The sequence below is a fragment of the Pantherophis guttatus genome, chromosome 1, assembly GCF_059756535.1.
Source record: "Pantherophis guttatus breed Tessera chromosome 1, ASM5975653v1, whole genome shotgun sequence".
NCBI classification, from domain to species: domain Eukaryota; kingdom Metazoa; phylum Chordata; class Lepidosauria; order Squamata; family Colubridae; genus Pantherophis; species Pantherophis guttatus.
The window spans coordinates 154,007,253-154,030,470 of record NC_142063.1 but is presented as its reverse complement, the minus strand read 5'-3'; the positions used below and the strand labels follow the sequence as shown (position 1 = coordinate 154,030,470).

General features: G+C 38.3%; 1 protein-coding gene across 2 annotated transcripts in view; it reads right to left on the bottom strand.

Annotated features, from left to right (window-relative positions):
- Window positions 1–6,426: 6,426 nt before the first annotated feature.
- RAPGEF4 (Rap guanine nucleotide exchange factor 4) overlaps window positions 6,427–23,218 on the bottom strand; it is a 172,735-nt gene continuing 155,943 nt past the window's right edge. For both annotated transcript variants that reach the window (XM_034427509.3, XM_034427517.3), the window contains 8 exons: window positions 21,419–21,544; window positions 20,466–20,644; window positions 15,779–15,869; window positions 13,002–13,052; window positions 12,370–12,457; window positions 11,756–11,820; window positions 8,469–8,523; window positions 6,427–7,683 (listed from right to left, as the gene is read on the bottom strand). In XM_034427509.3, coding sequence (XP_034283400.2) covers window positions 7,556–7,683; window positions 8,469–8,523; window positions 11,756–11,820; window positions 12,370–12,457; window positions 13,002–13,052; window positions 15,779–15,869; window positions 20,466–20,644; window positions 21,419–21,544 — 783 coding nt within the window. In that variant the 3' untranslated portion in view covers window positions 6,427–7,555. The remainder of the gene's footprint in view (window positions 7,684–8,468; window positions 8,524–11,755; window positions 11,821–12,369; window positions 12,458–13,001; window positions 13,053–15,778; window positions 15,870–20,465; window positions 20,645–21,418; window positions 21,545–23,218) is intronic.

The window sequence follows — 23,218 nt, the reverse complement described above, 5'->3', positions numbered from 1 at the left end:
GATGCAATAATCCCTGTTTAAATTTCAGAGCAGTTTTTCAGTGGGGTAAAGTGGCTTTTAACACTGCATAATTTTCAATTTATTCTACATGGATTTTTTTTTTTTACTTTTAAAAGCATTTTTTCGGCCGAAGAGGTTGTAAAAAAAATGCTTTTAAAAGCCTCTGACAATCCCAACTGAGCTGCGCGATCATCAGAGGCTTTTTTTTTTTACTTTTAAAAGCCTTTTTTCGGCCGAAGAGGTTGTAGAAAAAATTCTTTAAAATTTTTTTTTTAGACTCTGATGATCGCACGGCTCAGCTGGGTATGGGGGGGGCAGGGATTTTTGATACCGGTTCTCTGAATCACCTGCTGCCATCGCTACCGGATCGGGTGATTCGGTCCAAACCGGGAGCATTTCACCCCTGGTTCTAGCCTGATGTTTTTAACCATTGCACCAAAGTGGCTCTCAACTGGAGATTCAGCAATGATGTGTTCAATTAGGAAAGAGTTCTTTATATGGGAACATATGTTATTTGTGTACTTTGGAATCCAGTAAGCCAGATGTGAATCTAGGAGCCCTCCCCCTTACTCCCATTCCTGAGTGAATCCCTAGATGTATGCCCTTGTGTCGTCTGCTCTGGATGCAGAACTGGCTTCAGAGGCATCTCATTATCTGGGAGAAAGAGACAGAGAGAGAAGAATGAATAAATCCCCTCCCTCCAGGAAAAAGGAGAGTGCTAAAATGCTCAGAAGATCAGGGTTAGAAGGATGCCCATGCTGTGAGGATCCTATCTAGTTGTGAATGCATGGGAAGGTTATTCTTACATAGAAATGTAGCTACATAGGTAAAGGTAAAGGTTCCCCTCGCACATATGTGCTAGTCGTTCCCGACTTTAGGGGGCGGTGCTCATCTCCATTTCAAAGCCGAAGAGCCAGCGCTGTCCGAAGACGTCTCCGTGATCATGTGGCCGGCATGACTAAATGCCAAAGGCGCACAGAACGCTCTTACCTTCCCACCAAAGATGGTGCCTATTTTTCTACTTGCATTTTTTACGTGCTTTCGAATTGTTAAAACACTAAAGCAGGATTTCCATAGAAGGAGTTCTCTACAGCTTTTCAGTTCATTTGAGCTCCAGACTTTGAAATCTATACCTGGAATGTTTACCCTGAAAGTTGAATCTGAAAGTTTCTGATATATTATTTTTTAAATAACACTTTTTAAATCTGGCTATTATTCTTTTGATAGCTAATATGATGACCTTTGGTGACCTCTGCTGCTGGTGCCTGCTGAACCTTAATGCTGATCACAGTACAGAGCATGGTGGTTATTTGAAAAGGCAGGGTGTAATGCATTTCAGATTAACAGTAGAAGAAAAGCTATTCAGAGAGCCAGAGGTTCACTTTACTATACCACACTCTATGCTGCTTTTCTTATTATCAGTAGGGGAAAAAAATGAAATGAGAAAAGCACATCTTTTAATTTCCTTCCACTATTACCTCTTGATTTGCATTCCAGTCTCCCAGAAGAAATAAGTCTGAATTCAGAAGAAGGCTATTTAAGCTGCATGGTGTTTAAAAATTGCTGGAAGAGGTTAAGGTACCGTATATTATGCAGTTGACCTTACTAAGAAGCTACGCTAACAATTTAGGCTTATAATTTTCTCCAGTTACTTTTTGTTAAAACATTTCTTTTCTCTTTTTTTTTCTTCTTTTCTTTTTTTTCTTCATAGCAAAACTCATTATCTGCTCTAGGTACCCCTGCAGGTTAAATGCTTTGATTTCGCTTAACTTGTTTGGCTAGATTTTTAAATGGCATTAAAAATTATATTAAAAGTTATTTGACTTGTACAGAATTGCTCTGGCCTTTCCCCTTCCAGTCAAGGGAATTATTTTGCTTTGTCTTTTTATCTATTTTTATTGCAAGAAGCTAGTCGCAGAGCAAATCCTGTTATACTGACATGTTTTTTTTTCTTTTCTTTTCAGGATTCCTTAAAAAAATCATCTCCAGGTCTCAACTAAAAATCTTACAACCTTCTTAGAACAATCAAAGTTGGGCCATTCCTCTTGATGTTGGAACTTTCTTTGAGAAAACAGCAAGACAACAGATACGACCAAGACACATTTTACAGCAATTAGTATTTTTTGAAATGATGTGTAGATTGATAAGGAAGAAAATGAGTTCTTCTTGTATATCAATTGGCAGTTTTCTCTCTTCATCAATTACTATTGTGCTACTATTTTGTGGCATGGTTTTAAAAATGCTTTATGGTGTTTCTAAACTCTTACTGATCTCCAGAAACCCCACGGATCCAACTCTCTTTACGGAATAATCAGTATGCAGATTTCATGAAACATTTAAATAGGTTCCTCTATTCTGCTGATCTATATGGGAAAGCACCTGGTAGAAACTGGCTCTATGACTCAACACATTAAAGCAACTTTTTAGAATTTCCTTTTGGCAAAGGAGCTGTGCTTCTCATTATCATCCGGAAAAGCTTGTTTGGGTTGTGATGGAGAGGGTTGCATTCCAAACTTTTATCTGAAGAAGTGGTGGAATCTCCAAACGTGTATTTTCTTTGACACTGCAGTTGGGTTGGAACTGAATTTTTTTTTAATTGAAAATTTCAAAGGGATTCACAAACCTTTAAACTCCACTGTAATTCTGTACTGATGGATGAGTTTTGGTTATTGGATATGCTTGGGCTATCATGCCAAGGCTGAATTCTGGGATCAGTACTTATAGTAAGAATGTCTGACTGGCTAGTTCAGGAAGAAAGTAATACTTGGCAACTGGACTGTCTGGTTTTTCTTTGAAAACATTTTGCTTTTCATCCAAGAAGCTGAGAAGCGAAATGTCTTCAAAGGAAAACCAGAAAGTCCAGTTGCCTCTTGAAAAAGCACCTTTGGGATAGAGAAATATTATGGAGACAGTATCTCCATAGACAACATTTCTCTGTATTCCTGCCCTTTAGTAATTCTTTATTCTAGTTAAATATTGTTGTCCTGTAATACTATCCAAGCATTTTTTAATAGTTTGAACCTACCTTGATTGATTTTGAGGTCTTTCAGAAATACGGTACAATAATAAGGTAGGGTAACTCCTGGCTCTCCTAAATGCCATAGTGACATTCAACACCATTTCCTATTGCAAGGAGCAAAAAGTGTAGCACAGAGCCTGCTGCAAGCATTTTGGTAAAATGAAACAAACTTCACCTTCCAGTCCTGCCCACTTTTGGAAGGTGACACTTCACATGCCAATGTCAGTCACTGCCTTCAACGTAATGAACATTCAAACTCTGTTCCTTGATGAGCTGTCCAGACTGACAAATAGAGCAAAATTTATATTAGGTTCCTATTGAGGATGAAATGTGTACTGACTCAACTGAAACAAAGTCCAAAAGTCAAATCTGCTAAATCCATCAGAAAAAATCTGCATTTATAGATAAGATCGCCAGACAAAGAACTGACAATAGATAGTTTTGTTCTTTCCCCCTCTCCCCCAGGGCTAAAGCCTTGTAGGCTTTGATTTCTTAGTGCAAACCCTTTCCTGGCCCCACCTGGCATGTTGATTGCCATGTAAATGGTAACACTTCTCTTCCAAATCTTACCAGATAGGTAGATTCACTTTTGAGTAGAGAGTCTTGGAGATAACAAGGCCTTGGGCTATGTAGGCTGTATGTTGATAGTCAGGACCTTGAATTGCGCTTGCAAGCTCAAGGGAAAGTTGTGAGGGAAAAAGTGGAGTTCTCATTTGCTTCTTGCCTCATCAGTTTTAACTTCAGAGCAGCTTCATACAGTGAATTGCGGTAGCTCTACTTTGAGATTACAAGAACCTGAGTAACTATGCTCAATGCTCCCTGGCCCTGGAAGCATTGTAGCTGGTGTGCCAGATGTAGTTGTGTCTACAGGAGAATCTTCACATCTCCAAGCTACATCTTTTTTAAGGGAAGCCCAACCCCAACAGAACCATAAATAGTGTATCTCTGAAGTTGGATGATGTCTGTACCACACCCATTCTATCTAGCTAGGATTCAGTCTAAACCAATTCCTCCCTATCAAGAATAGAATAGAATTCTTTATTGGCCAAGTGTGATAGGACACACAAGGACTTTGTCTTGGTGCATACGCGCTCGGAGTACATAAAAGAAAAGATACATTCGTCAAGAGTCATAAGGTACAACACTTAATGATAGTCATAGGTGGGCAACTATGATAGTCATAGGTGGGCAACTATGGCCCTTTTATGACTTGTGGACTTCAATTCCCAGAATTCCTGAGCTAACATGGCTGGCTCAGGAATTCTGGGAGTTGAAGTCCACAAGTCATAAAAGGGCCATAGTTGCCCACCCCTGTCATAGGGAAACAGTCAATATAAATCTTAAGGATACCAGCAACAAGGTTACAGTCATACAGTCATAAGTGGGAGGAGATGGGTGATAGGAATGATGAGACAGAGACTAGTTTGACAGTGTTGAGGGAATTATTTGTTTAGCAGAGTGATGGCATTCGGGGAAAAACTGTTCTTGTGTCTAGTTGTTCTGGTGTGCAGTGCTCTATAGCGTCTTTTTGAGAATAGGAATTGAAACAGTTTATGTCCAGGATGTGAGACTGTAACTGCTCTAGGCACTAAGTCAATACCTTTATTATATCACCTGTTCTGCGGAGGGTGGGAATATTTAACTGGATATAATATATAAATGAATGATTCTTCACTTATAATCTCTCCCCAGAGCTTCATATGGATATAAAGTAAAAGGAACAGAGAAGTCAAGCTCTTTAGCATCCAATTACTGAGTAATCATCGATTTAATCTTTCTCTACCGTCATCATGGACTGGAACTCACTGCTGTTATTCTACCTTTTTTGTTTCAACTGATTTGTTTTGGGCAGAAGTGTATTTAGAAAATACAGAAAATAGTCATGGGAAGATAGTGTTTAAAAAGGACAACTTTGTCTGGACTGACCCCCAAATCCTATCTTTAATTGCATCCCCCCTCCGTTTCCCACAGTATTAAATGTGGCAGGCCTGAAGGCCCAATGCAAAAGATGGTTTCCAGGCCTGACACCTTAAATTTCTCTTACAGATTGATTATTCCTTACTGCCTTATTTCCACTTGTTTGCATATTGTGTCATTTGCTCCACCATCTATTGTTAACCAGAATTTCTTTAATGTGGAATAAGATCTTGATATCACTCTTTTTTTTTAAGCCAAGAAGCACACTTAAAATCTGCTTTAAGAGATGAAAATTGCCCCCATCTTCAATAGTGAATGTTGACATGAAACCTAATGAGGATATCAATTGTCATAAGTGTTAATTTGAGCTGTTTATTTTATCATCAACATCTACCTCCCTTGAGACAATGGGGGGTAGCTTAAGTAGCATGGAGGAAAATACTCTGCTTCAAAAGCAGTATTAGTTTGATAATGTATAAATTCCTGTACACCAGCTGTGCGCCTAGATTATTCATGCAAAGGCAATTAATACCATTAAGGAGGGAACACAGGCATTCTCGGAGATTGCCGGGAAATGTGAAGTGACATTTTTTCTTAACCCAAGTTCTTTTTCTCAGAGTAAAATGCAAACGGCGCATTTATTCTTGCGAAGGGCAGCCACAGATGACCTGGTTCTATTCAGCCATAGGTGGAAATTATGCACCAGCTGTCTTCTCAACTATTTCCTAAAAATGCTGCTTGCACGATGAAACCCCAACAAACTTGACATTTTATTCCAACTGGAGGGTGTTGTCTGCAAATGTGATCTTAATTGGGCATGAAAAGAAAGAAAGAAAGTTGTCTGCTCCTTCCCTTTAAGAACACAATTAATAAAAGAAATCTGGTCTAAAAAATACCATGCACCGGTTTATTGGAAATTAAACTTTGTTCAGTCTTTCAGGAACAGCCCTACTATTCTTGCCTATATCACCTGATTTTGTTCAATTTTTTTTAAAAATAACATCCCTTTCTAGTTTTCTACTTAATTTTTTGATTGATTATGTGCCATCAGATCAGTGTCAATTCCTAGCAACCATATAGATTTTCTCCATTATGATCTGTCTCTAACCTGTTCTTTCCAAAGGTGCATTCACTGCCACAGTAACTGACACCTTCCACCTTGCTACCAGTCTTCTTCTCTTTCCTTCCACCTTTCTCAGAATCAGAGCCTTCTCCCGAGAGCTTGTTGTCCACCTTGCATAATGTGTCTGAAATAGAATAATTTAAGCCTGGTCATTTGTGCCTCAAGTGAGAACGTTGAATCTCCCTTTAGATTTGTATTTTAAGTAAATTGGGCAGCCTATGATATATAAACTAAATCAAATCCAGTTATTTTCTAGCTGAAGCCTGTCACTGAAAGTATTTACCACTAATAGCAAAGTCCAATGGCAAAAGATAGTACCTATGACAACAAATTAAAAAGGATTAAGATAAAAGTGGCAAGTGTCCTCTTTTTAAATAAACAAGGAACGTATTTTATTTGGCAATTATATTTAATTAGTGCATTTTATTTACATAAATCATAAACCATCTCCTTTTAGCATGAAATACAGACCAAATATAAACAGAAACCTGTACTTCAATTACATGCTAAATAAAATAGATAAAATATTTTTTCATGGGACAATGCCTAACACATAAAGAAATAAATTAACACTTGCAGATACTGCCTGTTGAAAAGTGAGAAATGATTCCTGAAAATTAGAAGATATTTTGTAAAGTTTAGTCTAGAAATACCACTTAAATCAGCCAACAGGGCAGCTGAGTTTAAAGATTTCCTATATCCAGGAAAATATTGTGCAGATTGTGCTCTTTTCAAATTTGTATCTTCCCACCTGCTTTCAATTCTGTTTTTCAAAACCACATTACTTGTTCTGACAATGGGTAAAATCCTGATTGGCAATTAAAAAGAACACAAAAAAACCCCATAGTGAAATCTACATGATAGATACCAACGTATTAAGGACTCGGCCAGTCTTGGGGCTTCTGAGGAGGCCATAATGCTCAACTGCTGTAAGGCAAATGTGGTTAGAGTTGACGTTTAAAAAATATATTTCTCTTGCAGGGAAAAAAGGCTTTTAACTATTCTCTAAATATGAAAAACATGGCATAGGATGTTACTGTATTTTTTTCCCTGCTACTAATGATTTTTGCTACTGAAACCATGTAAGCTGAACATGCAAATCCATAGGGCGTTTAATTTTGTAGTGGATCAGACATTTAATTTCTTCTATTAGCCAAGGAATCCATCCATACTTTTTTTTCTTAAATACTCATCTCACCAAGGTTTTGGAATTCTCTCCATTTTTAAATAAAGACTTCTATTATGTACAAAACTTTTTACATGAATGTAGAGTGTACAATCTTGGCAACCACTCAGCTACGGATCATGTCCTCTTCATCAGCCAAACATCTCTGCGGTTTCCTGGGTGGTAGGAACATTGTGCATTAGTGACCAAAGATCTTACGGTAGAATTCATTGTTGCTTCTCTCTGCGGTGGCAGTGCAGTAGCAAAAAGAGGGATTGTTCTTAGGAACGACCTTGTATTGGAAAAAGAGGGAGGGTATAATCCCCGATGCTTAAGTACGCCGTGGCTCAAGACGGTGTGACATCTGTGATAAAGTCCTCTGGTTATCAATCACATTTAATTGACGGACATAACCCCGGAGATCCTGATGGTTCTTATTTGCTTGAGATGCATCAGGACCTGATGAAACAGGAATGAAGAGCTATTGGGATGCTTAGTCAAAGTCAAACGCAAGCAATTTATTACAGGTAGTCCTCGACTTCCAACCGTTCATCTAGTGACCGTTCAAAGTTACAACAGCACTGAAAAATGTGACTTATGACCACTTTTCACACTTAAGAGCTTTGCAGCATGAATCATGTGATCAAAATTCTGATGCTTGGCAACTGGTCCACATTTATGACCACTGCTGTGTCACGAGGTCGTGTGATCACTTTTTGTGATCTTCTGACAAGCAAAGTCAATGGGGAAGCCAGATTCACTTAATAACTGGGTTACTAACTAATCAACTGCTGTGATTCACTTAACAACTGTGGCAAGGAAGCTTGTAAATTAGGACAAAACTCATGTAACAAATGTCTCACTTAAGAACAGAAATTTTGGGCTCAATTGTTGTAAATTGAGGACTACCTGTAAGTTACTATTTATCAGACTTATATTTCCACTGAGACTCAAGGCAGTGAGTTACTTTACCTTAAAATTACATTAAAATTTAAACATTTAATATTATTTTGACTGATACTGGAGAATTATGCAATATTATTTTATTAGCAGAGATAATATTTATGATCTGACAAAAATGACCCCCATAATTTCAAACCTTTCTCTTCTAAAAACCTAGAAAAGCTGATTTCAGTAGCATTTGATTCTACTTCTAGTTTTTACTCATTGTTTCCAATCTATGACACTATACCACTGATGAAACTGATGAAAAATTGTCATTATGACAGTATTGCAATACTTACTGAAAGGCAGGCTCCGACAAAATCTCACTGTCTTAATAGTATTTGAAATCATGCGCTGAAAATAGAGAGGGGAAAATCACCAAAGAAAGAAAATTTAAGCGCCAATTCTATTACATCCTGGATTCCTAAACTGGAGCTCATTGGCACCAATGTGTCTGTGGACATTTCCACTATTATCTATCACAGTCTTCGCTCCACTTGATACCTACCCAGAGGAAAAATCCCGAAGATTAAACTAGGGATAAGTGATAAGAAATTTGAGGGACAATAAGCATGCACAAAACCATTTCATATCTTGTCTTCTGATATAACAATTTTGAAATTAGTCCAATTTCCCAAGGTAACAATTTTTAAAAGCACATACTACATCTTTTCAAAAGTCCATATACCCATCACCAGCTCCAAATGTTTGGGAACTTTGTTTGATAAGGAAGACATTATTCATAGGGCGGTATACAAATTTAATAAAAATGAAATGAAAATGAAATATATCTTTAACCTAAGCTTTCTCTAATTGGTTTAGTTCTTTATGTGCAATTCTCTTAATGAGTCCATCATTCTTGAGTGCATTTATATTGTATGTAATATCCACTTCTCCCTCATTCTCTTCATTCTAAATTCAAATTAGCATGCAGAATGCTGGTAAAAATCTATTTCTAGGAATATTTTTAAAATCCTTTGGATGCAAATCCATTTTACCCAGCATTATCTTATAGTGATAGATAGATCAATGTTTCTTGGAATTCATAGGTATAAAAATAAAGGGTTTTGCTCTATTCTAAACATTTGATAGCTAAGACGAAGGACAATATGGTGTTCCCTTATATTCCGTGAGCTGATCAGGTTGCCCTACTACTTGTAATGAGACAATTCCTTTCAAAGCACAGGAAGGGACTAATTTAGGAGCACCCCACAGGCCATGCAAAATGGGATCCTATCTTCCATGAATACCTTCAGTAAAATGCTTTCTTTATCTCAATACTGAACAGGTTTCTTATTCCCATGTTAACCCAAGGCAGTTCTGAAAACTGTGCTGAATTCAAGTAAACATAAGAACAACCTTCTAATAGCATCTACTAGGAAGCAAATTGTGTTAAATCCAGATTTAGCCGTCCTTGTGGTAAATCCATTTAAATCAATGGAATTTAAATTTATTGTCATTTCACTTGCCTTCCTCCTCAGTCTTCCTCCTTAATATCAAGGAAGAATTTTGATAATTCCTTCCTATCAGTAAAGCAACTCAAGCAAATGTTAACTTTAAGAAAGCCGAATTCACATAACCGTTGCACACCATAACAAATATAACGGTGCCTCTCAACTCTATTTTAATTATAAGGCTGTTTCTGAAGCAGTAATTTGATGATGCAGGGGTAGTTCTTGATATTGATTTATCCTGAAATGATAGTGGGTCTTATGATATGTCATGCATATAAGGGACAAGATAATAATAATGGAGGCATTTCTGAAAGAGCAGCCAAGTACAACATTGTATATCCACTGAACATTCATTTACTTTTATTTATGCAGTGTGTTTTGGAAGTCATATGAGGGAAAACTGAAGATCTGGATTCCTCCAAAACAGAACAGATAGATAAAGCCATGGTGATTCTGGGTTTACTTTCCCCTCCAATCATCTAGCCCTCCACCCACAGTTCCAGTCAAAATCTGCAGCCTAGAATCATGGCAGCAGGCCAGCCACATTACCTGCTAATCTGTTTCCGGACCAGGCTTCAATATTGTTATAAATATTCATACATATCATACAAAAACTGCTGTTTAAGTCACACTTTTTGCATAATCTCTATGTTCCAAAAATGAAAGCATGCTTGCCCCTTCTTTTCTCCCTATAAGGATCAGTGTGTGAATTTCCTTTTGTTCAGATCCATAAAGCCTGAACACTAATATGCGCACCTTCACTAATCCTCATTTCACGCCTCAAGGGTGAAGGGCCCCAGTAAATAGGAGAACCAGCAGTTTGATGGCACCATTCTGAATTGCCAGTTGGAGGAATTTCTGCAGTAAAAGTGCCCTGGGATGGCTTGTGGCTGTTTTCTGCAAAGGAGTATGGCACATTTTTGGGGGAAGCCCTGAACTGAGACATACTGTGTCAGTTGGGGAGCAATCTGGGGAACATTTGTGCCCCTTTTCTGTCACCTCAAGATGTCCCTCACTGTTCCAGCCATTTCTAGACATGTCATCCCTCCTTTCATCTGTGCTGCTGCCTAGGGATATCTGGATTACCCAGTCCATGGAAGTGGCACAAATTTGAACTGCATTTATTTTCCCACTGGGTCAAAAAGATTTGTTGGTGTGCTTTCACATATCTGTCAAGAATCACAACACAGAGAACTTCTCTCCTCAGCCTTGAAATAGCATCATTCCTCCTGCAGTGTCTGCTCTTGACAGGTATGGTCTTAAGTCAAAGAAAGGTCAAAGTATTTAATCATTTGATCAATGGAAAACAACCTTATGATTTAAGTGGGGCAGTGTCTCCCAATATACAAGCCCACCACAGATGTAACACAATGCACAGGGCTTTGATACAAGACACATTACAATAGAGAGCATCAGATTTTGACATAAGAAATACTACAAGACATTGCATAAAATCTAACCATAATCAACAACAGCAATGTGGTAAACCTGTACCTGAATCTTTCCAGACTATAATGATGAAGATGAAAATTATATTATGCAATACTCTCTACCTACAGAATTTGCCATATAGGCTGGTTTCAAAAATTCTTCATCAACATTTAGTGAGATTGAAAATGTGTTTTATATCTTGAATTTTAAAAAAAATAGTAATAGGAAAAAAAATTAGTCATCAGCATTATGAAGTGGTACAGCCTTGAATATTTGCTGCTTTTGAAAAAGATGAAACCTACAGTACTCTGGTTAAATCTTGGACACAAATTGGTGACAGAGGAAAATTAAGAGTGATGCATAATCATGGAAGGGAAATAGCCTCAGCTTCATTCATTCAATGAATAAAGCTAACCTGCAAGAGGAAATGAAGTGTCAAAAAGACATTATTCTGGATCCATTGAACTAAAATTACTGGTTGATTGATAACGATAAAGTTTTCTTGGCAATGGGATCTTTTGCAACTTTGAATTAATTTAACATCTGATAGCTTCTTGCTCCAATGCCTGCCCGCTAAGGGCCTTTTTGCACAGCAATAGAAACCCACATTCCAAAATCAAAGCTATTATTTTTCCATTGATTTTGGCACAATAAGGATGTCACTCATCAACACATTTGCTTTGGGAATACGCATTACCTACCATTTTTTCAAAGTTCACCAGATTGTCAATAAAGGTCTTGTTACCTTCATATGTAAATGTCATGTCTGCAATATAAATAAATCCATATAAACAGCAGAAATTTAATTTAGGGAATATATATATATATATATATATATATATATATATATATATATGTAGGTCTTTGGTTATTCGGGTCTTCTCCCACGTAAAATTGGAAGTGTCTTGGCGACGTTTCAACGAAGTCGAAACGTCGCCAAGACACTTCCAATTTTACGTGGGAGAAGACCCGAATAACCAAAGACCTACATACAAACACCCGCGAAAACCTGAGAAAACACATACACACACACACACACACACACACATTCTTTTTTCATTCAAAAAGATATATATATATATATATATATAACTTTTTGACCCTAATACAGCTACTTGAAGTATTTTCTTGTAAAAAAAACAGTAATGTTTAACACATTTTCATAAGCCCTATTTGCTAGATAAGTTAATGTTTAGATATATGAAGATATTTTTCCATCTTTATGAGTTAGGAAACTACACAGACAGGATCACATGTCTAATTTAAATATCTCATTTTTTAATTCATCTTCCCCCCCCCCACTTTAGCTCGTTACCTTTGATGAGCAAAGGCATAAAGGGAATAATAGGCGGCTCCAGTTTAGCAACTGTGAGTCTGTAGGGCCTATGGTTTCTTGAAGGGTCCTAAAAAAACAAAAGAAAAGAAAGAGGTATTGGACAAATTCAAATATATGTAAATTACAGCCACCTTTTTTGAAAGGAGGATTACAGTCTGAAGTACATTTTTCTTTAATTTAAAAAAAAAAGGCTAACCATCTATCTGCAGCAAAAGTGGCTCTGTGGTTATAATGTAACATGCTTAATTCTCTGTTTTTTTTCCTTCTTCGTGCATTTGCTGATTCATCTCTATAAGCTATAAAACTAGGATTCTGTAAAAAATAGCGCATGAACAAATCTAAAGTTGGGATATCTAAGGAAGATAAAAGTTTTTTAGATTTCCCAGATCGACTGTAAGTAGGACAGACATTTTCTCAGAAGAGGTTCCCTGAGAGTGTAATTTATTAGTCATATATGCTTGTTTTATCAGCACTGTAACGGGGTCATAAATTCTTTAAAGTCACACAAGGACGCATAAAATGTAGAAAGTAGAGGAATTTAGAATCAAGTTCAGAAATAAAATGTATCCAGAATGTGCCATGCATAGAATTAAATCTGTATTGCCATTTACCATTAAGCTTTCAAACTCTGCATAGATCTTCTTGAACTTGCTTGGAAGTTTCTGCCAAGTAAAAACAAAGAAAACATGGAATCCTGTATCAAATATAGATTGCTTGATTTTTCTGAAAGCACAAGGACAGTTCAGTTGTTGGTTCATATTGTCTATGCCAACAGACAGCATGCCTTCCACCAGGCCCTTTGGTAGGTGTGTAGAGTGACTCTGCCCATCTTCACATGAAGGGGCAGAGTGACTTGTTCCTAGTTCTCTAACAGGTCTGAGACGGCAGAAAATCTTGTTCTTCCACCGCTCATTTACAACAAAGCAGCAGTGAAAAATACAGCAAGTTTCCTAGCAACCAGATTATAAATAGAGAACTCTGAAGCTTGGAGCAGATTTAGTTGCAGACCCCAAAATATCCTGGGAAATAGAGAGCGCTTTGCTCCTTAGTTCACAGAAGTTAAACAGACGCAAAGGAAATTAAATTCCAATCTGGATTTTCCCATCAGCCTTCTGAGGAAAGAGCCTCTTTCCATGTTCTTGTTGCTCCCATTTTTAATCACATCCCCCGCCGCCCCCCGTACAATAATCTAGCAACATCATTCACAGATCTTTGTAACATTTAAAGGCCTACTGTTTACCAAGGGCACATGGTTCCTAGAGATACTGCAGAGTGCAAGTCTATCATATAATGCTCAGATTTATGTTATGGTGTCACTTTCCAATAATAAGTTCTACAGCAATGCATAGGACCAATTTGGAATAGTGGATGAAAGTGCCAGGCCAGAAATCAGGAGAGTATGAATGCTAATCCTGCCTTAAGTCAGAAGGCTTACTTTGGGCCTGGAATCCTCTTTCAGGCCTAGGAAGGGCAAAACATTTCTTAATCAGGAGAACGCTACCAAGAAAACTGCAGGACATGTCCTGACAGTCATCAGAAGTCAAGACTGACTCAAAGGCAATAAAAACCACCACAACAACCATATAACACACCCACATTCACGCCCCATACTGACAGAACAGTACTGAACAGTTTTCCAGCTATTTCTCTTGTTGGTTGATTATTTGCGATTAAGAAAACAGGTTGGAAGAAGTCATAGGAAAACAAGACAGGTTACCACTAAATGGCATTGACACTTTCATGCTTGTCAGATGTAATCCTCAAGGGAAGGTTACAGGAAAGGTAGATAAAGGAATCCATGCAGGTTTTATTCTGCTAGTCATAGCCGACTTGAGGGGGCGGTATTCATCCCTTGGACTGCAAGGTGATCAAACCAGTCAGTCCTAGAGGAGATCAACCCTGACTGCTCTTTAGAAGGCCAGATCCTGAAGATGAAACTCAAATATTTTGCCCACCTAATGAGAAGGAAGGACTCACTGGAGAAGAGCCTAATGCTGGGAAGGATTGAGGGCGAAAGAAGAAGGGGACGACAGAGAACGAGGTGGCTGGATGGAGTCCCTGAAGCAGTTGGCGTGAGCTTAAATGGATTCCAGAGGACGGTACAGGAAGGCCTGGAGGAACGTTGTCCATGGGGTCGCGATGGGTCGGACACGACTTCGCAACTAACAACAACAATTCATCTCTGTTTCTTTAAGCCATGAGCCAATGCTGTCCAAAGACATTTCCATGGTCATGTAGCCAGCATGAGACCACGCCACAGCACATAGCATACAGAGAAACACAGTATACTGTTACCTTCCCACCGAAGTGGTACCTATTTATCTACTTGCATTTACATACTTTCAAACTGCTAGGTTAGCAGGAACATGCAAATTAGCCATGCTATAAATAAATGCCTAAGCTTAATTAAGGTCCCTGAGAGGAGTAGAACTAACTTCTAAAGAGATATGCAGAGAACAAGAACAACCCCACCTAGAAAGGAATGTAGATTTATTTTTATAAGGGGCAAGTTCTCTGCCTGGCCTCACAGAAATTTGTTTTTGATACTGAGGGGTTTAGCAAAGGTTGCCAATATGTGGGGGAAAATTGTCCAACATCCAACACAGAAAAAGTCACTGGATTTGAGATCTGAATAGGCTGGAGTGATTTTGATTTTTCCCTACTGAAACGTCAGGATTCACGATTAGGATCCTTATACAAAAGGCATCTGTGGAAAAATCACTCTCCACGCTGACAAATGTCATTCATTTGGATATGTGGGAAGAGAAGAAAAGAATCATTTTGTTGCTGCTTGCAACTGAAAATTAGATCTCTTGAATGATCCACTGAAAGATCCACAAGCGGACTCAAACCTACTGTACCTTCTCTCTAACACCATAAGTGTAAGAATCGTATTTTTCGGAGTATAAGACGCACCTTTTTCCCCCCAAAAAGAGGGTGAATATCTGGGTACGTCTTATACTCCGAATGTAGCGCTGCCCAGCTTCTCAAATGGAGGTTTCAGAGGCTGAAAAAAGCATCAGAAACGAAGCTTCAGAAAAGCCTCTAAACAGAGCTTCAGAGGCTTTTTTTCTGAAGCTCTGTTTCGGAGGCTTTCAGACGCAGAAAAAAAAAGCAAAAAAAAGCAAGGCCTACAGCTCACAACCAAGGAACCTGTTGCTAAAATTCACCTCTGGGAACAGCTGATTGGGGGTATTCCAGGAGGCTGATCCATCTGCCAATCAGCTTTTTTCTTATTTTCCTCCCCAAAAACTAAGGTGCGTTTTATACTCTGAAAAATACGGTACCCATTCGGTCCTGCCAGCCTAGTCTCCTTTGCTATTCTAAAAAAACAGTAACACACAAGTCAGATGAAGAAATCAAAATCAAATCCTTGAACTGCACTCACCTCCCAGGTCATTGTGAGGCGACTCACTGCAACGTTGCTTAGTCCCATAATCAAAGCAAAGAAAGAATTCAGGTTTTTATATTCCTTACAGCTGGAAGAAAAGAAGAACACAATTTGAGAAAAGGAAGAATTTGACATGAGAAAAAAATCATAGGAAGCTTTCCTTCTGTTCTGCAAATGTGTTTGACTTTGGACTGTGTTCTTCTACATCAATCTTAATAACGTACACATTTAAACATACTTGAACTCAGTCTGAGAATATAAAACACTTTTTGTTATGGCAACAATAAATAGTTGTCATTGCAGTTTATTAAATTAGGTAACAATTCCAAGCATATTTACACAGATGGAAAGGCCATTTGGAATTGCCAGGAAATAACTATTTAAATTAGGCCTTCTGGTGTAAGCAAGTTCTTCAAATTAAACAGCCAGAAATCCTGAACTAAGAAAGGTTCGAGCAATGCAGACACATCTTTTTATCTGTATTCTAATGATTTAGTCATTCTGTTTCAGTCAATAATGATCATTCTGTTATATTATTAAAACTCAGTCTAGAACTACAATCACACAGATTCTCATTTGGAAAAAAAAGTTCTGTTTTCAATTAAGGATATTTTAGACAATGGCCTAATATGAACCTTACTTTTTTAGGCATAGCGCTCATTTCCCCCTGCCTGCATCAGAACAGGGATGGGCAATTTGTTGTAGACGTTGTTTAGCAGCACAATTTTTGTTTTGTTTCATTTCAATAAAGGTAGAAATGGATGCAGAATGATTTGGGAGTCAAACATTCCCCTTTCTGGCTTAAAACCAATCTCCACCCTCCCCAAACATTTGAACCTTTGCTGCCAAATCTGGACAAGTTTGGAAAATGTTTATGTAGGGAAATAAAAATAGTTTGCCTCCGGGGGGGGGGGGCACACATCCACAAAAATACAGAGAAGTCTAATAATGGACTTTAAAAAAAAAATCACCCCTGGGATGTTGTCCTCCTTCCGGGACCTTCAACCACCTGCAGACCCATCATACCATCTCCCTCCAACTGCTTCCACTTTGTGCCAGATGACTCCCAAGATAAACCCCACACCCCAAGTTCCTTTCTCTCAATGTTTAAGCACCTAGGCAGAGAGCAAACAGGTTCCCAGAGTGGATTTCCTGTTCTCTCTCCTCATTAGGAGCTGCTGATCCAGTTCTACAGAGGAATTATGGAGTCTGTCATCTGCACTTCTATAACGGTCTGGTTTGGTTCTGCAACCCAACAAGACAGACACAGATTTCAGAGGATAATTAGAACTGCAGAAAAAACAATTGCTACCAACCTGCCTTCCACTGAGGACCTGTCAAAAAGAGGGCTTTGAAAATATTTACAGACCCCTCGCATCCTGGACATAAACCATTTCAACTCCTACCCTCAAAACGATGCTATAGAGTGCTGCACACCAGAACAACTAGACACAAGGACATTTTTTTCCTGAATGCCATCACTCTGCTAAACAAATAATTCCCTCAACACTGTCAAACTAGTTACTAAGTCTGCATTACTATTAATCTTCTCATCGTTTCTATCACCCATCTACTCCCACTTATGATTGTATGACTGTAACCTTGTTGCTGGTATCCTTAAGATTTATATTGACTGTTTCCTAATATGATTTGATTGCTTATTTGTTCCCTATGACTATCATTAAGTGTTGTACCTTATGATTCTTGATGAACGTATCTTTTCTTTTATGTACTCCGAGAGCATATGCACCAAGTCAAATTCCTAGTGTGTCTAATCACACTTGGCCAATAAAGAATTCTATTCTATTCTATTCTACCTTCACTGCAGCCGCCTTAGCATTGTTGGACCGCATTTAGCACAACAGGTCAGGATGGCACCTCCCTGAGGCATCTTGTTCGCACATTAGATGCTAGATTCCATTGGCTTTGTGTCTAATCCTGCAGGGCTCTTCTTAACATTCCAAAATGCACAACCCTGTATTTTACTTGTTCCTTATCGCTTATATAGGACACCACTGCTCCTCTAAATTTAAGAGATTACATTTACTACATTAATCTGCGTAGTAAAAATAACCTTTACGATTTGAATATGAACAATGCAGGCCTAAATGAGAAAAGAGAAGGGGTTTGTCAGTGTACCTCGTCAACCTAATGAGCAAATGATGAGGGTCTTGAATATATTACCGTTCTTCATGAAATAAGACAATCTAACAGCTGTGCAATTTACGAAGGAGCAGTCCGACCAGGACATCTAGACACCTAGATTGAGCCAAATTGGCTTGCCTGTCTAGAACAATCTCAGACTGGAGAAGCTGAAATGGAGGTGAAGAAGAACCTACGGCTATTTCTCCCCACATTTTGGTAGGAAAGGGGCTGAAATAGCAGCCAAGCAACTTTGGCCTTGTCTTTCCCTTCATTCCACCCTGTGAAAGAACCTAGGAGCTGACCCAGAACTCTAGGCAAGCTTTTGTGAGTGCAGGAACTTCTGGGGGCAGAACATTTGAGCTATTCAATTTGCCAAGGCAAAAATATTAAAAAAAAACATAGAAGCAAACAGAAAATTGAATTCCAAGACACCAAGACTGATAGACTAACTATAGCTGATTGTCTCAATAATAATGTATTTTCTATTATTTTTTCTTATTAAAAACACACGGATATATCGGCAGATGGAAGTTGTACAAACGGTTCAGTTGTATAACATTTTCTCCTTTTTTGCCCTAATTATTAAGAAAAGGAATTCGTTTTTCTTCTTTTCGGTATACGCTACTGCCCTCTACTGGATATAATAGAGAAGATCAAGATGTATACAGTAAAAAATATTATATATTTTGTTTCTATTGTGCTAACTACTCCCCGTGCTCAGAAGGACTAAAGACACCCTCTAGCATGTTGGATATGTATTCATTATGTATAGATTTGAACAGAATTGAGAGGCAGCCTGCCACAGTTATGATCATTAGCAACACATGAACCAATGAAACTAATGTCCAAATGAGAATTTATAAACTTGCCTTTTATGATTTACTTAAACCACTATTAAATTAAAATTTAAAAGGACATGTGCCGCTATACACATTCCATCCTAAACTATTAAGATAATTAAGGCCAAGCTAATGACTAGTGCAGTGTTTCTCAATCTTTCCAACTTTAAGATGTGTGGACTTCAACTCCCAGACTTCCATTTCTATGTATAAAAGCAGGGGTGAAATCCAGCCGATTCTATCCGGCTTGGACAAACCGGTAGTAGCGGCTGCAGGAGGCTCCACCCACCCATGCGGACGTCATGACATTGCTTTTTTGTGACATTTTAAGCCTCTGCGCATGTGCAGACGACGGCACACAGACATTGGTGAACCGGTAGGGAAGTTAAGTAAATTTCATCCCTGTATAAAAGGTTCCCCCGCACATGTGTGCTAGTCGTTTCCAGCTCTAGGGACGGTGCTCATCTCCATTTCTAAGCCGAAGAGCCAGTGCTGTCCGAAGACATCTCCGTGGTCATGTGGCCAGCATGACTAAACGCCAAAGGCACACGGAGCGCTGTTACCTTCCCACCAAAATGGTCTCTATTTTTCTACTTGCATTTTTTACGTGCTTTCGAACTGCTAGGTTGGCAGAAGCTGGGACAAGTAATGGGAGCTCACTCCGTTACGCAGCGCTAGGGATTCAAACCACTGAACTGCCAACCTTCTGATTGACAAGCTCAGTGTCTTAGCCACTGAGCCACTGTGTCCCTATTTCTATGTATACCACCTGACAAATTCTGGGAGTTGGTCCACACATCTTAAAGTTGCAAAGGTTGAGAAACACTGTACCAGTGCAACCTTCCTCATCCTAATATCTCCAGATGTGTTCTCCCACAGATCATCAATCCAAGTCCCTTGAATTGTTAGCTGTGGATAATGAGATTTGTAGCCCAATTCATTTAGAACAGGGGTGTCAAATTTGCAGGGTCACATTGTCGTCACATGATGTATTGCAACTTTTCTAACTTTTTTTTTTATTAAAAAGTTTTAACAAGTATTACAACAATTTTCCCATCCCTCTTTCCCCCCCTTCCCTCCTCCACCCACCCCCCATCCCCCCTCTCCCTGCAACCCCCCTCCCCCCACCCACCCACCCCGGACTTCCCAGAGCAAAAACAGGGTATAGCATAGCAAACATAAAATAAAATAATCTAACTTTCTGTAGTCTCCAAACTCCCTCTTGCTCTTTAACTCCCCTTTCAACTAACAAAACATAATTCAAAAAGAAAATATTGGTTTCATTCATATGCCCACCCCCTTTGCTAAACTGGGGGTGGGCATGGCCAGCATGTGACGCATCTGGACAGTGGGCTGTGAGTTTGACATCCCTGATCTAGAAGATATAAGGTTGAGAACAGTTTTCTAGAATACTTAGATGTGTAAAATTAAAGCACTGAGTTGTGTAAAACATTTGTGTAATAATTAGTGTTCTGGGCAAATCCATCCTAACCTCAAAGCAGTTCATATGTTAACATAAACACAGGAAGACATTTTCCCTCAAATAGATTTAGCTTAATAGCTTCCTACGAAAGAAAAATAATCCATGCTTGTCAAATTTATTGCGCTTTGATGCCCTTTCTATGGTGAAGGCTCTACTGTCATCAGTGGAAGAGAGCTACCAGGCCTACTGCAATCTATTGGAGTTGGAGTCTACTCACTGAGCTGCTATTTTAATAAATTTCTTCAAGAGTTGAACACGTTTGCTGAGCTGGGAGCAAAGACAAATCTCTGTCACGACCCAAAACTGGATTTCATTAAATCTTCGTAAAAATAAATCCAGATTGGCAGTTGTCTTTTTAAAATTGTGCCGCCCAAATGTATGGTAAATCAGTTCCAGCTAGAAAACAGAAGGGAAGGGAAAAATGGAAGTCATTAAAAATAAACAAAAAGCAATAGTTACCTTTCATAATGGTGTGTTTTGACTGAAAATGGCTGAATTGAATATTTTTCGTTTGTCTTCCCTCTGGAAGGTTTTGGTTCCTTCCTTCTTGATTTGAAATAAATAGTTTACCATTATGACTGAACTGGACAAACCTTGATTAGCAAAAGTGCAGAATTGTATTCAAACCATGATTTGAAGCCATGACTTCAAAGGCATTGGCCAATTAAGGTGTGGATTGCATTTTGGTTTACATTAACATGGAGGTTAAAACAAACTATAGTTATTTCATACTGTGTGAGTTGCAAAGTGAAGCTTCTGCTCTAAAATATAGGTTTGCTTGTAGTTTTGTCTTTATTCCCTCACTCACATTCTCAATCAAGATGAATATTTCATAACTTAATAAGCAGCACTTGTTTCTTCCTATAACACAACATAAATGAGTGAGTATTGTTAAATAAAGTAGAATTCCTATATTCCAAAAACTTCCAGCATAATATAAGATCTGCTTCTTCTCTATACATGATTTTTATGATTAAAAAGGCACAAAGTCAATTGAATTTCAAGATAAATAATTTGTATATATTTCACTTGTGGGTTTTTTCCATAGATTCCTTCCCCCCCCCCACAGCTTAATAATGGGCAGAAAATGTACAGATCTTCAATCTATCCTACCACTTTTTGATATAAATGTAGACAGTTTAAAAGCTTATGGACATTCAATCTTTTTACCTCATGAACACAGTTGAAAAGTTCCCATTCAAAAATGGTCATTTGGTATGCTAGGTCTTTAGAGCTCATGAGTTCAAAAGTTCCCATCGTCCCCGTCGATGGGCCTTCTTGTTCCTGTAGTGGTACCTAGGACAAGTAAGAATGTAATTCTAAGAACTAGAGAACTTTGCTGTTCATCGGAATTCATGCTCCTTTTGAGACTCCCAGTTTAATATGTGACCATCAGTTACCACACCAAAGAACTGAAATGCAAGACTTTTTTCGGAGGAAATAATTTCTTCAAAGATGGTAGAAAAATATGACTATACTACATTACAGAAATACACAACTTATTTTGCTGCATAACAAATCTGGTAAACCTGATTCATGTCGTGTGTGTGTGTATGTGTACACACATACATGTATACACACACGCACACATGAATGTATATGTATATGTATATGTATATGTATTTCTCTTTAGCCAGGTTCTTCCTACGTAAACCAAGATATGCAGCCCTAGTTCAGTGAAATCACAATCCACTAGTTTCTAGGCTTTTTTTTCTGGCAGCCAGCAAACACTCTGCTTATATATATATATGAATATATATATATGCTTATATATATATATATAGTCTCTGCTCACGCGTGGAGAAGGCGCGCCTACTCACATTTGCGAGCCGGTAAGGAAAGGTAAGTGAATTTCACCCTGATTTAGGGGCATGTATATCTATATACAGTACAACAAAAGCATACACGTACTTTTAGGTACACAACATTTTCATACATAAATAAAAAAGAAATCTAATTTCTATTTGTTATGTAAGTTTAAAACTATATTTAAAACAATTACCTAATGGAAGCATTGTAGAAAGCATTGCCAGTGCTCATGGGAATGAACGTAAATCAATATCTTCCGCTCAGTTTTAAACCATTAGACTGATTGAGGAATGCCACTTCAGCCTCAATTCTCTCTTTAATAGAGGAAAAATATTGCAGGCTGCTGTTGCAAGGATTACGAAGCTCAATGCATGAAAAATTAAAAACATGCTAAAATCTGTCTTTAATTTCCCCCCAGATCTTCCTCCTCTGCAAATAAGGCTTCCATTTTTCTATGTCATTCTCAGCACTTGTTGAAACATTTCCTTTTGTTGATCTCTTAAAGCAGAAGGTGGTGCTTTTTTCCCCTCCTTTTCCCGTCTTTTATTTTTCTATTGCTCCGCTACCTTTCTGGATGCTTCTGATTCTTAATTTGAAAAGATTCCTTTGGGGTTTAACAGAAACATAGGAAGCCAAGGACTGCTGGAGAATGATGATTATAGAATGAAAAAAAGGAGGCACATCACATGGATTCTCAGCTCCTTTGTAATTAAGCCAAATGTAAGAATCAACATCTTGCCCTTGAAAATATTTCCAAAATGATCTTACCCATTGGGAAAAAAGGAAAGAAAAAGCAATTTCTTGACAAATATTAGAAAAGTGGAAACGCACACAAAATGTTCGCCATTGCGGTCTAAAGCCTTTTTGGTCTATGAAAGACTACACACATACTAAATATTCCTCTTGAGAGGTCCTTGTTGCTTTCTGAGCTTGCTTGTTTTCTTGCAGACGTTTCATTACCCAACCTATGTAACATTATCAGTGCTAGTAAGGAATGTGATTTGCTGTCAGTTTATATTCTAGTAGCTTTCCCTGACAATGTTGGTAGGGGCAGTCTTAGAGATTCTTTGGTGGGCTGTTTACTGTTGGCTTCTTCGGCAGTTCCTTGATTGGGGTATTGTTTTCTTGATTATTGCTCTGATGTTAACCTTGGAATTATTC